We start from the raw sequence: 13,336 nt of genomic DNA, 5'->3' as shown, positions 1-13,336 counted from the left end.
TAATAATATTTCTATTATACCAGTGGTGCGTTTTATACATTTCAGTAAGGAAGTAAGCTGTGATGCTTATATATATTTGCAATTCTTCATCATTTTAAATGAAAACAGCCTTTCAATGCTATTATGCAATAACTGTATATAATAACTGGAGTTGTTTTGATTATCTGTTTATTTAGAAGAAATAATAAAAGGATATCATATTTGATATATAAAACAATGAGTTTATTCCTTTGGATGACTTCTCATATTTTTCTGAACATTTTATTATGAAAAATGATGCTTACTTTCGGACACATGCAAATACAACTGTAATAAAACCCTCCAGATACATACAGATGTACAGTACCAAAAAATTAAAATACCATCCAGACAATGACCACCAAGGAATTCATTATGCATAAAAGGGTTAAAATATCACATATGTGTATGGAAGATATTTCTACCTGGCATTCAACATTCCTGAATTCTTCATGAATTATTAAATTTGGACATTCATGTAACTTGGTTTGTTTGTTCTAGATGACATATATTAAATAGTTGTAAACGAGTCTCCCTCCCCCTCCAAATATTTTAATATTTTAGTCGGATTTGATGAATATATTGAAAAAAAAAGAAAAAAACCTAAAGACTTTTGCATTTTATATAAAGAATTTTTTAAATGCTAGGGTAACACTTGCTCTACCTGAATGCAACTATAAATACATATTTCATCCCTTATTTTGCTATTAAATCAGTTTGTATCCTGGGACTGAAAGCATATTATTTACAAAGATCTAAGGATGGTTTACTACCAGTACTCATTTCAACAGTACACATTTTTAGAATACACTTAACACACATTCTTTCAATACACTAAACCACTATGAATGGTTTCAGCCCTCGAGGTGCTCTCATTTCAAATATCTCGTAGGCAAAAGCTGACTTCCAAAGATTTCTACAAGACTTAAACATATCTTTTACAAAAGCATTGTCTCTCCAAATTCTCTGAACATTAGGTTGACCCTTAGCTGACCAGAGTACAAAGTCACACCATTCTCTTCCAGTGATTACCATTTGAAATTGAATCTGATAATAATATGCATGACTTTCTCTGAGCTTTATCTCACCCTTATCATTAATAGTGAAGCATTGGCCAGCAAGATCCTTTGTGCTTATACTACCATTTGCATACTGGGCTGCTACATCTTCTGGGGCAGACTTCTGAAACACCTTCAAAACTTTAATTTCCAACAGTCCGTCAGGGTCATCTGATGAAGTATCAAAAACAAGTCCGTCTGGAGAACAGGCAAGTTCTGGCACTGCTGGGTCAACCCAAAGGCCAGACTCACTGACCTTTGCATTGCTAATACTGGCATAGTCTTCCCGTGCCTGTTTTTCCATGGAAGACCCATGTTGCATATAGTATGTGCTGACGGCATCTAAGCCCCAAATGTGTTTTCTGAGTAACTTCAATACTCTCTGGCGTATGCCATCAGTGACTCCCTGCTCACTGATGGCCTTCCATATCTTCACTGCTTCATGTGCCACTGATGCTGTTATTCTGCGGGACCTCTCTTGAAACCATCCTGCACAATCTGCCTGTGATTTAGTGCCTTCAATCATTACTGGCCAGCAACCTTCCGGTGTAAGATCATGCAGCAGAATAAGTTTCAAGTCTTTCAAAGTCAACAACCTTTCAGAGGAGAGCTCATAATCCAAATATTGATAGGTAAGAAGGGTTTCCCACATGCTAACTGTGCCGGTGTTAGCATTAGCAAATGACAAACTGGACTTGAATGCATTGAGATCTTCACGGCTTACTTTGCTTCCAGGTGGACGCGGGTCAAAATTGATAACATCATTCCTTACTACCTTGTAGGAGGTGTAACTGGCTTCATGTAGGGCTGAAGGGTTCCTCCTCTTAGAACCTTTCTTCCATGCACATGGTAGACTAGTGCAAGAAGGTTTCTCATGCAGGAATATCAGAAGCGCAGCTACATGACTACACCTAATAACAATAAAAATCATTTGTTCATTTCATATAAACACAAAATATAAATCTGAAACTGGTGCAAATAAAACTATTAAGATGTGGAAATACAAAAAAAAAAACTGTCAATTCATGTATTTAACGGACAACTGAACAAAAAAGGATAAAAAAACGTATCCGAAAAAAATATTTATGTAAAATGATGAAGTTTATATGAAAATAAGATGACCAATTAATTTATGTACCAAAAAACAATAAAACTGAAATAGTTAAAAAAAAGTTTAAGGTTTATAAACTCTTTGAAAACCTATTACTGTTTTTAATTACCTGTTCAAAGAAGATGCCTTGCAGTGGCAACTTGCAGCCTTCACTGCACCACTATTAACAGACAATATAACAGTCACTGTGTACTTCTCATTACGCATAGATGCAAGAACAACTCCTTTGAAGTATACTGTGGAGGAGTCTCTCTTATAATAAATCTGCCCTACATAACCAGACTGCACATATTGTGATCCACGACGCAAAGGTTTCTCTGTGGTGTCAAAACTTGGTAACGACTCAACCAGCCACTGGTAAATATTGCCATAGTTAAAAACTTGTGGTACGGCTTCAGGTACAAGCCCAGACCAACTTCCGGAGTTTTCTTGCTGTGATGATGGATCTTCATTTTCAATGTTTTGTTCACGTAGTTTTCTCTGGTACCATTTCCCCTGATCCACACTCACATCAATTTCTCCAGCCTTGCCAGCAGCTATACAATTTTTGCATCTGCAAGTTAAAAAAAAAACTGTATTATAACATTTTCACTTGTTAAGACATATGACATGTTGCTTTCAGGTCAAGACAAAAGAGATATCATGTCATAATCAACATAACTGGAGTAAAATATCCTTGATCAGATAGCTTATTGTGCTTATGATGCTTTTATCCTTAACTTTAACTGAAGTTTTTCCTTGGGATTGTAATAACATAGCCACTGTGCTAGAACAACTTATAATTTAAAAAAAAACATGTTGGAGCAAGGGGATCAACTGCTACAAAATTTAGTTGACATGCACTGGGCAACCTTGGAAATAATATAAGGTATCAACTTAAGCAACTCTTATATCATACTTTGAACAACACAAGCATGCTGCCATGTTACTTTAAATTTCGTGTATTACTTCGGTAGTATATGCTCCCAGCCTACCGTACACCGCTCCCCACTACCGTGCACTGTAAGTTTTTTGTTTATTGTCATCACGTTCGAATACTGTTGCTAGTTTAATCTATGTATCTACATTCGTATAATATAGTTTGAGAAGTTATTTGCTAATTTAATTTTGTTTTTGCAACAAAGATTATCATTATCTTACGTAGTTCACGTGTACAGTACCTTGCTATCAATTCTGCTCTTTTCCCGCTCACTCTAAGTCCACGGCAGGCCAACCATCGTTTTAAAACAACATTCGTATGCTCCTCCACATTTGGAGTTGGTAGTTTTGCCCCTGGGACATCTTCTTCTGATAAAATCACCGTATGGCTTTCACTCATTTTCACACTGCTTCTAAACAAAATGTCCGCTTGTTGCCCCTCCAAGGGTAAAATCTTAGCGCATGCGCAGTACCGTACTGCATGTGACGTATAGCGCGCTCGTCGTTATTGTCTTTTGAGGAATAAAAATATCCCACGGTACAGTTCACTGGGACTTCGATTCACCTTTGGGTTAAATCAGATTATACTGTCAACCTCTTTTAAAGATCAGAACTGAATGAGGAAAGATGTTTAAAGGATATACAGACTGAAACATTGACTTAGGGCAATTTTCAAATGCCTACAGTGTGCAAGACTTTATATGCTGTAATAAACATTTTATCATAAGTTTGACATTTCAGCACCTTTTACAAAATTTATAACAATTTATTGAAAATAAGACATTATTTTTAGATAAGGAATATGAATTTACCTCTTTTTGCAGAGCAAACAATGGATTCAACACATCTGCATCAATCATTTTGTCACAAACATCAACGCTGTCATTTAGAGTCAACTTCCAGAAAATTATAAAGCAGATTTGAAAAAAAAGTTTATCTTAACAATCATATCATTTTTTAAAAGCAAATAACTTCTCCATTTACAAATATTTGTTGATAAGGCAATAAATATAAATCAAACAAGATCAAATTTAAGTCTTCTGTAAAAAGAAATCAAAGTTTTTCTGATTAACAAAATATGTGTACATTTGTAGGATAACTGAAGAAAAGAAAATGATATTCTTACATCAAAACATTAAAATATAATCATGTCACATGTTCCGAACTATAACATCTATTCCAAGACCTGGATGCTGTCATTAGGTGTTAACTGTGGCTATCTATCTGGACACTGTCCACAGGCATGTGAGAATACAGCTACATGTGTTAGTGTACTGGTTAAAATTTTTATTATTTTTTTCACCGAAATAAAAGAATGCATTTCAAAAGTAAACAGTTCTGCCGACGTAGAACTGAATATGTAGATTTCAAAACATGGAAAAGTGGTTCAGGGAAAAAATATTTTCTGTTCCTCTGCGTACACTGATTTTTACATCCTATCTGCACAGATTCCCAGAGCGAACTTTTAGACATAACAGAAAACGGTGACAGAAATCCTATGCCTGAACCCAGAAAGATACTGATGATAGATAAACATAGCATTGATACCAAATAGATTTATATATAATAATATCAATATAACCCACTGACAGTGACACTGACCACTGCATCGAGTTCACTGCTGACCACATCTCTAATCAGTTTACCTGAGTGTCCCAGGTACGGTCTTCCGCGAGCTGAGGGAAAGTATATAAATGTTAGTCCACAACACTCTCTCCGCTGAATACTGACGTGGTTGCAAATGTGTGTGTTGGGGGAGGGGAGGGGGTTAACCCACCCCGGCTACTGTGTGCACGTATCCGGTATCGTTGTCGGGTCTTATGCTGCCACAGGGCGCTGGATTCTCTGCGTTTCCCGGGAGCGGAAGAGTTAACGCGGTCAGCGCCATTTTAGGGAGAGGCAGATAAAATATAAAGATATCATACTATCTTTAAAATTGTACTCGCTGAAATTGATTGAATGGATTTTATTTTTTAGCTTTTCTTAAATTTCCAGTATATTCTGCTTTCAGTTATTCTAGGCATTCCAAATATTTTTGGTTATTTGACCTCACTCTATCTTCACCCTCCCCCTAAAATGTTCCACGTTAGTAAAAAATCAATAATCGTATGGGAGAATAACACAGGCAATTGACCTACTTCACCAGTCATCGCTATTTTACTACTTTTACTACTTTTGACTTGGGAGAGATTACGTCATACACGTCTGGCATATGTTGTTTTTATGATTATATAATTAATAAATTACACATATTGATAAAATATCTATAAATATGTCAGTAAAAAAGGAACATTGCCTTTGAAAAATAATGAAAAAATATGTAAAGGACCCAACAAAAGATAAAAACTTCATTTTTCTCATATATGCAAATTAGATTGTCTGTAGTAATAAAGCTGACAGGAAGTGATGCTTAAACCAGAGATTTCAAAGGTGGTGATCTTGATTAATCTATATTTTGGTATTTAATCAATTTGATAATATTAATAATAGTAAAATATAATTGAAGCTACCAAATCAAATATTCCTCAAGAGTTTTTTTTTTCTAATTACGAACCAATGCTCGACTCGCTCCTGGCAGGGAATCCGATATAATTCCTTGCTCCTGGGATGAATTTAGTAACAGCCAGAAGGGCCTGAGAGTACCCCCCCCCCCTCCCCCCATGTGGTCTACATTTGTAAAGGTATGCCCTATCCAGACAACATTTACCTTCTACACACTGTAATTTTATTTATATCTATTCCTTTTTATGAATGAACGATTGCTAATACTGAGGTGCTTATAAAAAGTAATTGCTATATATCTTTATTGAGTTGCGATTGGAAAAATTAGAGTTGTTTACAGGTACATCAACATTTCTAAGCGTCCCAGTAAAGAGAAAACGTGGCTGGCCAAGGTTTGGATGGAAAACCAACATACAAATGGACAAGAAAAAGTTTAACAGAGGTCACGAGGACGGCAGTTGATAGAAAGAAGTAGAGGGGCTTGGTCCATGGAGTGTGCCGACAATCTTCGATATGTGGAGGATCGGGATAATGATTATCACATCATAGTGTGTGTGGGAGGGGGGCACATTTTTTTTTTTTTTTTTTTTTTTTTTTTTTTTTTTTTTTTTTTTGTCTACTAAAAGGAGTGGGCCCAAAAATTAAGCCATTCATTTAGGGTGGGTCACAAGCTAACTAAGTTTTATTTTTGGCAACTACATGTACTATGTAATTGCACCCAGGGGCGGATCCAGGATTGTTTAAGGGCTAGGGGAGGGGTCCCGGATGCGAAGCGCCCCCCCTCTCCCAAATCTTGGCGTTGGGTTCGGGGCTCGCTGAAGTGGCCCAAAATTTTTTTTGGTATTTTAGACATCAGCTTCATTTTAATTGGCAATCTACACCTCCGTTTACATTGTTAGATATACCTGTATCTTCTGCAACTCATACGTGTGTGATAAGTTTAATAACTGACACAGAGATATTAGTTTAGATTTAGTTTAGATACATGTATTCTACATAAGGGACATATAAAATGTGTGTCTGTTAAAACAAAATTAAATTTCCTCAAAATAATTGTTCGTCCAGGTGTCTTGGAGACAGCTTTTGCAGTTTAATTTTTATGTAGAAATAGCGTTTCTCTCTCTCTCTCTCTCTCTCTCTCTCTCTCTCTCTGTGTATAATACATGTAGCTACGGAGTAATATTTTGATAGAGGTAAAAAAAAGATGAAGCAAGTAAATCCAACATTTGTCTTCATCATGATTCCAAGACACTTTCATATTCTCCGAAATCACATTCATCGGCAAAAGTTTACTCAGTTTTCATAATTATTCCAGACCTTTTACTATGGACCAGCGAGTAGGCCACTTTCTTGGCTTAACTCATTTAACCTTTAAAGGGATGATATTCAGGGAAGTTTAAGAAGAATGACTCTTTCTAAAAGCTATAGATATAGCCGTGTGAGTATTTAGGAGTGACCTTCTGTGCCAGCAGAAAATCTAACATTTGCCAATACAAATCTCAGGAAAGGTTGCCATAGTTACTGTAGATGCACAGGGAATAGGTGTAGTCTGTCTGTGAGGCGGCGGATGTCGGTGACTTTATTGTTCTTGCATGCGAGTGCGTACGCGAGAGAGTATTTATTAAATGTATATGTACTTTGTAGTTACCTCCGCCAAGGAGGTTATGTTTTCACCCCTGTCTGTCTGTCTGTCTGTCTGTTTGTTTGTTTGTTTGTTTGTCATCAACATAACTCAAAAAGTTATGGACCGATTTTGATGAAATTTTCAGGGTATGTCAGAAATGGGTTAACTTAGAAGTGATTAGTTTTTGGTGGTGATCCGGATTAACAATCAATCAATAATCAATAATAATCAAATATAGTTGCCTTGGATGAGGTCTGCGCTCTCGGAGTGCTTTTCTAGTTTAGTATGGAATTCAGGGGCGGATCCAGGATTATTTGAAGTGGGTCTGGTTTTTAGGAATGACAGGCAGCGGATGCGAAGCCGATCCTCGCCCCCCCCCCCCCCCATACCCTTATCGTGGGGTCTGGGTCTACTGAAGGGCCCCCAAAAATTTTGGTATTTCAAAAAGCGAACGGTGCCATTTGGTACAGTTTATACTATGATTCAGCTAGTCAAAATTCTAATTTCAAGAGGGGATTGTTGGTGTAATTGTTTTTCAGAAATCAAAGATGTGTGTGTGTGTGTGTGTGGGGGGGGGGGGGGGGGAGGGGTCAGGACCCCCACTGACATCCCCCTAAATTCGCCACTGGTATTAAACTTTACAATGTAACTTCTTTGACTCTCATTTGAGAAAAGAATGTCCTTTTTGAACGTGGTAGACATCATGTTTGTAGAATTTGACGTCACTTACAATGACCAATTGGAAAAAGAGTTTAAAATGACAAGGTTTTGCAATAACAAAAATAACAAAAATTGTCAAATTCAGGAAACATATATGTAACTGCATGTTTCTATTCGGCTGCAGATTTTTGTTTTTTTCTGCAACCCAAATGCAGTAAATTATCAGTTGATTTTGTCTTTTTAACTAAGAGCACATTCATTTATCTGATTTCTGAAAATTAATCGCATGATTTACATTTCTCATTTTTATTGCAGACTAAACAGTTATCTGAAAATTAACTTTCTGTGAACACATGAAATGAATAATCAAGAAAATTCAGATGCAACACTCGTGATAAACATATTCGGTTAAAATATAAACATGGTTGTCGTGAGGTACCAGCTAACATCACTGTGAGTTCCAGTCTTTCTCGAAATAGAATGCACCTCGACGAAGAGAGAATTAAGACACTCATCGTGTCATAAAAACCTATAAGTAGGGGAGACCGGGTAAGTTGGCCCCCTGTCAATTTATGAAAAAGTAACTACGCGGTAAAAAAATTGGCCACACACTCTTGTAAAGTGACTGTAACCTACAATGCTAAGTGTTATAGTGTGGAATGACGACAGCAGTTTGGAGCTTTCGAACGTTTATTCACCGACTCCCTCTTCATACAACTTCACAAATATATATAATCAATTTCTCCGTACTGATCACGCACTTACTTGTTTTCTTTTCCATTGTCTTTGCGTGATTACAAAATATTTTCCATTCGCATATTGCAAGTCACCATGCAACATTTCCTTATTAGGTAATCCCTTAGATACTTGTTTCAATTAAAGATATCTAAAATATTATTTGGATTACTCATACTTGGACCTTATCCAAAACTCAGTTATCATGTGATAAATAGATGATCAAAATTAAAATATGTTATGAAATTAACCAATCACATTAACTGTTACTGACTTTGACCTTTTCCATCTTTTTCTGACACTAAAAACATGTTCTACACTTGTTGACTCTTGGAGAAACTTAACTTACACTCAATAACTCTTTGTCCCTTTTACTCATTTGATTCCGCTTTAATTATTATCTGTGATTAGTGAAAGTGTTAGTAATTTGCTTTACAACATACACCCCTTCTTCAAAAGAATTCGTCCTCGAATTCTAAAACTTTACAACATACGCTCCTTTTTCATTTTTTTTTAAAGCAAAGCAAATACTAAATAACATAAAATTAAAAACACATTCGACATGAAACAAAAAACATAACCTGAAGGAAGATAAAGTAATACTTTTTAGAAAATGCAATTCTTCGTGGATATAGTTCGTATTGACATTTACAGCATTTAATGTGTAGTCCAATAGCACAGATACTTTTTGTTTGTTTTCTCATGCGGATATTTAAACCTGTTGCTCTCTTATTATGGTCTCTCTTTTATTGGTTGTCATTTTAGATATAGTAGGAATGCATTAAGTGAGACGGTACCTTCCCTGCCTAATGAGCAGTATTCACCACAACGTTGCGACCAGCGCATCGTTCATGACGAAGTACCTGTTCATCTTCATATTTGTCTACACTCTAGCTATCCTCTGTGATGACTATAAGAGAAACACTTGATCATATCAAATTCAATCCACGAATTTTATAAAATTATACCGATAAATAATTAAGTCGCAAAATGTGAGAATCTTCCTTAATGCATTTCATCAGTTTCATGTCATCATTATTAACAATCAAATACACTTTTTATATAAAACAATAATCATCTGTTCAAATATCGATAACCAACAATCATAAGATCAATATGCAATATGTTATTAATATGCAGTAACATTGTAAAGTAATTAAAATAAAGCATGCTAATAAATAATGACCATGGTTAACACACAATAAAATGTTCATTATTATATATCATAGTACATAGTGATTAAAAATTAATAATAATATTCATCAGAGCTTAATTGTCATGTTAATTCCGTGCATCTCGCACAATCTCAATGATAATAATCTGAAATGTCTGAAATCATTGAAGTAACAATAAGAATGAATCATAAAGTCATTAATATTTTGTGATCGTACACACACTTCTTACACCAAAAGTTCACTCGCAAAAATTAATGCGTTATGTTTATTATAGACACGTGTAGCAAGTCAAGTCAAATTCAGATTGGATTAAAATTAATCTGCATTGTGTTTATATGTTTCGAACTGAATATAGAAAAGTGCACAAGCATGTTAAATGCGCAAACATGTACAATATTCGTTTTTGAATAATTTTCTGGGATAACTCATTCTAAAATAACGTTTTTGGTTATCTAATGTTTATATTTGTCAAGCTATGCCAATGTTTTGACAGATGTAGTCTGTAGATACAATTACTTAAATGAACTTTTCTAAATTATTATAGTTATTACTTCACTTCGTAATATGAATGGATCTGTGGTTCTAAGTTTCTTCGGCTTATTAATTAATTTTGTTGCGAAATTTTATGATCACTACGGTATAGTAAGCACGTATTGTTTACGTGTACTTCTTTTTAGTAAAGTTACTACTAATGCCAATTGCTTGTCCTTGATATACAGACCAAATTTCATTGTGAGCAATAAGCTCTATGTCTCGAATAAATTTAAACTAGTATTTGAGATTAATCATCTGTAGAAAATATTTCGTTTTAGAATAGCATCTGCCATACAAGTATAAATTTGCTCTTGTCTCTCTCTGTTGTTTGAGTCACTTTCATAATCTCAAATAATCACTAACACTATTGGCAAGAACATGAAGAAAAATTGTTGAAATAGGGTTTATTAAATAAATCATTGCGTTTCATGTTGAAAATATGCATATTGAATGGAAATACTGCCACAACCCAATATTTATGTGATGTTGCTGTGCTATCTTTAGTGTTGTTTTGACAACTTGACACTTGGTTGGAAAATAAAAAATTCATCTTAGTTCACACTGTAGTAGCAAAAAAAAATTTTGATTGACACATTAATGACAACTATTTAAAGAGGTCGTTGTTCTAGGGCACTCCGGGGTAATGTCAGCGACTGACTTGTCAAAACATCTCGTCTTTATTTTGTCAGTTTACTATGCCTTCCATTATGATGTTAACCTTGTGATAACTTGTATTACATCGTTCGGATGTAACGTTTACTCATATGAATAAAATCAATGTTCTTTTTTAAACAGTTCTTCAGAAACAAAATTGTCTACACTCAACACCGCTGAGCGCGCTAATGCTGCCACAACATTACAGTGAGAATTTATAGAATCATCATTTCAAAAGGTCAATGCTCATGTTTTTTTTTTAGTGCACACTGCTTTAACTAAAGCCTCATTTGAGAAAATAAAGAGAGGAAATGAGATAGATAAGATAGATAGGAAAATAGTGAATCGATTCACATTTAGGGTTCAGTTAAGCTGGATCACTGTGTTGTCCAAATTATACATTTGACCTTTGTGTACTTTTTTTTACAATGTGTAAGTGTACTATCTTTTTATTTACCAGTGTATCGATTATCGAACTCGTCTCGAAGAGATGTGTTTCCTTTTTAATTTCTACGTTTTCTTCGTCTTCCTTGTAACGTCTTATTAATGTGATAATCTCTTTTTAATGCATCTGAAATATTTTCTTCAGGTTCCCAGGAAGTGTTCTTATAACCCTTCCATTTTACTTTGTAATGTCTCTTTGCGTTTATATTCTTACAACATAACAATTTTTCTACTTCATAATATTCGTACGCGTCTTGCTTACTGTCCGATGCAAAATCCGCTTTTTCTGTGTCATGAATGTCTCTATCTTGTGTTTCACTGGTCGTTTTATTCCCATTTGATTTGTTGTCTTGTTCATAATTACTTTCATTCAGCCTTTTATATTTATTGTAATCTTTAGGGTCATAATACATTTTCAATCTATTTGCATGAACAGGCGATTTATGTTCCTTGTGTGTTTTACAATCTCTCAAATAATACGTACACCCTGTTGATAATATCTTTGTAATGTAATATGGTCCTTTGTACTTGGTGTACAATTTAGAACTTAATCCTTTAGGTGTCATTGGTGTATATATCCAAACTCTATCACCTACTTTATAAATCGGTTGCTTTGACTTTAGGTCATACCTTTCTTTATACTGTTTCTGAGTTGCTTCCCTATTCTTTGTTGCAATTTCTTTTGCCGTTTTAAGGGTATCTTTCAGTTCTTCAATGTACTGAGGTAGATTTTTATTCTCATGACATTCAGGGATCAAATCACTATCCAATGGTGTACGCATTTCTCGTCCAAAAACTAAATAATAAGGAGAAAACTTTGTGGACTGCGTACAAGGAGTTGCACGTAATGCCATCATTACTCCTGGAAGTATATCAGGCCAATTAGTTTGATCTTTCTCACAATATGCTCTCAAAGTTTGAGCAATTATTGAATTAGTTCTTTCACAGGCTGCGTTACTTTGTGGATGCCATGCACTAGTATGATAGCGCTTTATGTGGAATTATTTACATAACGATTGAATAATTTGAGATAAAAAATTCTTTCCTCGATCAGAAACGAGATATGACGGACAACCATATCTTGTAAAGACTTCTCTGTAAAGAGTCATGGCGATTTCTTCGGCTTCCTGAGTTTTCAAAGGTATTGCTTCAGCAAAATTAGAAAAAGAACGCGTTACCAACAAAATGTACTTATATCCTTCTTTTGATTTGATTAAGGGACCTAATATATCCATGTGCATTTTTTCAAACACGCCTGCGATGGGTAAAGGGTTCAAAGGTGCTGAAGCATCTCTACGTAAATGCTTAACCTTTTGACACACTTCACATGATTTGACGTACTCCGTGACGTCTTTGTAAAGTGATTTCCAAAAATACTTATTCCTAATGGAGGCAAAAGTTCTATCACAACCTTGATGACCACCGGCTGTTAATGAATCATGATATGCATGTAAAACATCACTCCTTAGTGTTACTGGAATTACTAATTGTCTTATTATTCTCATCTTTTCTGGCATTCCCCGTGTACGAGGTTGATACAGATGATACAAAATATCATCTATCATTACATATTGTTCTGATTCTGCGATGATTTTACGCGCTTGTTTTAAATCACTAGGTAAATCACTTTGTTCTAGGTAACGTATTGTATCTTGAAACTCGAGGCATTCGCGTTGATCTTGTTTTAATTTCTCTTTATCGTTTACATTTGTTACATCAACACTGTTCATGTTATCATATTCACTTAAATCATGTTCAATTCTTTTATCTGTATGTTTTGGTAAGAAAAGTTTAGCTTGGGTCCAATGTTTATCTTGACACATGTCAATATGACCTTTTCTTAACTGACTGTTGTTAACAGTATCCAAAACATTTACTGGTTCATATTCGCGTCTTGATAATG

General features: G+C 35.0%; 2 protein-coding genes across 7 annotated transcripts in view; both read right to left on the bottom strand.

Moving 5' to 3' along the window:
* The window catches only part of LOC147763549 (putative actin-related protein 2/3 complex subunit 2), a 31,086-nt gene extending 26,107 nt beyond the window's left edge, over positions 1-4,979 (bottom strand). For 5 of the 6 annotated variants that reach the window (XM_087004560.1, XM_087004564.1, XM_087004563.1 and 2 more), the window contains exon 1: positions 4,752-4,979. The gene's annotated coding sequence lies outside the window, so the exon portion shown is untranslated. The remainder of the gene's footprint in view (positions 1-4,751) is intronic. The other variant, XM_087004562.1, reaches the window with a different exon arrangement.
* On the bottom strand, positions 554-3,911 carry LOC106157950 (uncharacterized). The gene is made up of 3 exons (XM_013533758.3): positions 3,348-3,911; positions 2,297-2,740; positions 554-1,987 (listed from the first exon to the last, which is right to left on the bottom strand). Exons 1-3 carry the CDS (start codon positions 3,503-3,505, stop codon positions 853-855), a joined length of 1,737 nt encoding a protein of 578 aa, XP_013389212.2. The 5' UTR covers positions 3,506-3,911; the 3' UTR covers positions 554-852.
* Positions 4,980-13,336: the final 8,357 nt, after the last annotated feature.

This window comes from Lingula anatina, chromosome 2 (assembly GCF_051362555.1).
Source record: "Lingula anatina isolate TDL-2025a chromosome 2, LinAna3.0, whole genome shotgun sequence".
Taxonomy (NCBI): domain Eukaryota; kingdom Metazoa; phylum Brachiopoda; class Lingulata; order Lingulida; family Lingulidae; genus Lingula; species Lingula anatina.
This window is presented reverse-complemented; position numbering and strand designations above follow the sequence as displayed.

Coding starts and splice junctions, on each gene's coding strand:
- LOC106157950 (XM_013533758.3), bottom strand. CDS start 3,505: ATGAGTGAAAGCCATACGGTGATTTTATCAGAAGAAGATGTCCCAGGG. Junction 2,741..3,347: donor AGAGCAGAATTGATAGCAAG/GTACTGTACACG, acceptor TTTAACTTGCAG/ATGCAAAAATTGTATAGCTG. Junction 1,988..2,296: donor AAGGCATCTTCTTTGAACAG/GTAATTAAAAAC, acceptor TATTGTTATTAG/GTGTAGTCATGTAGCTGCGC.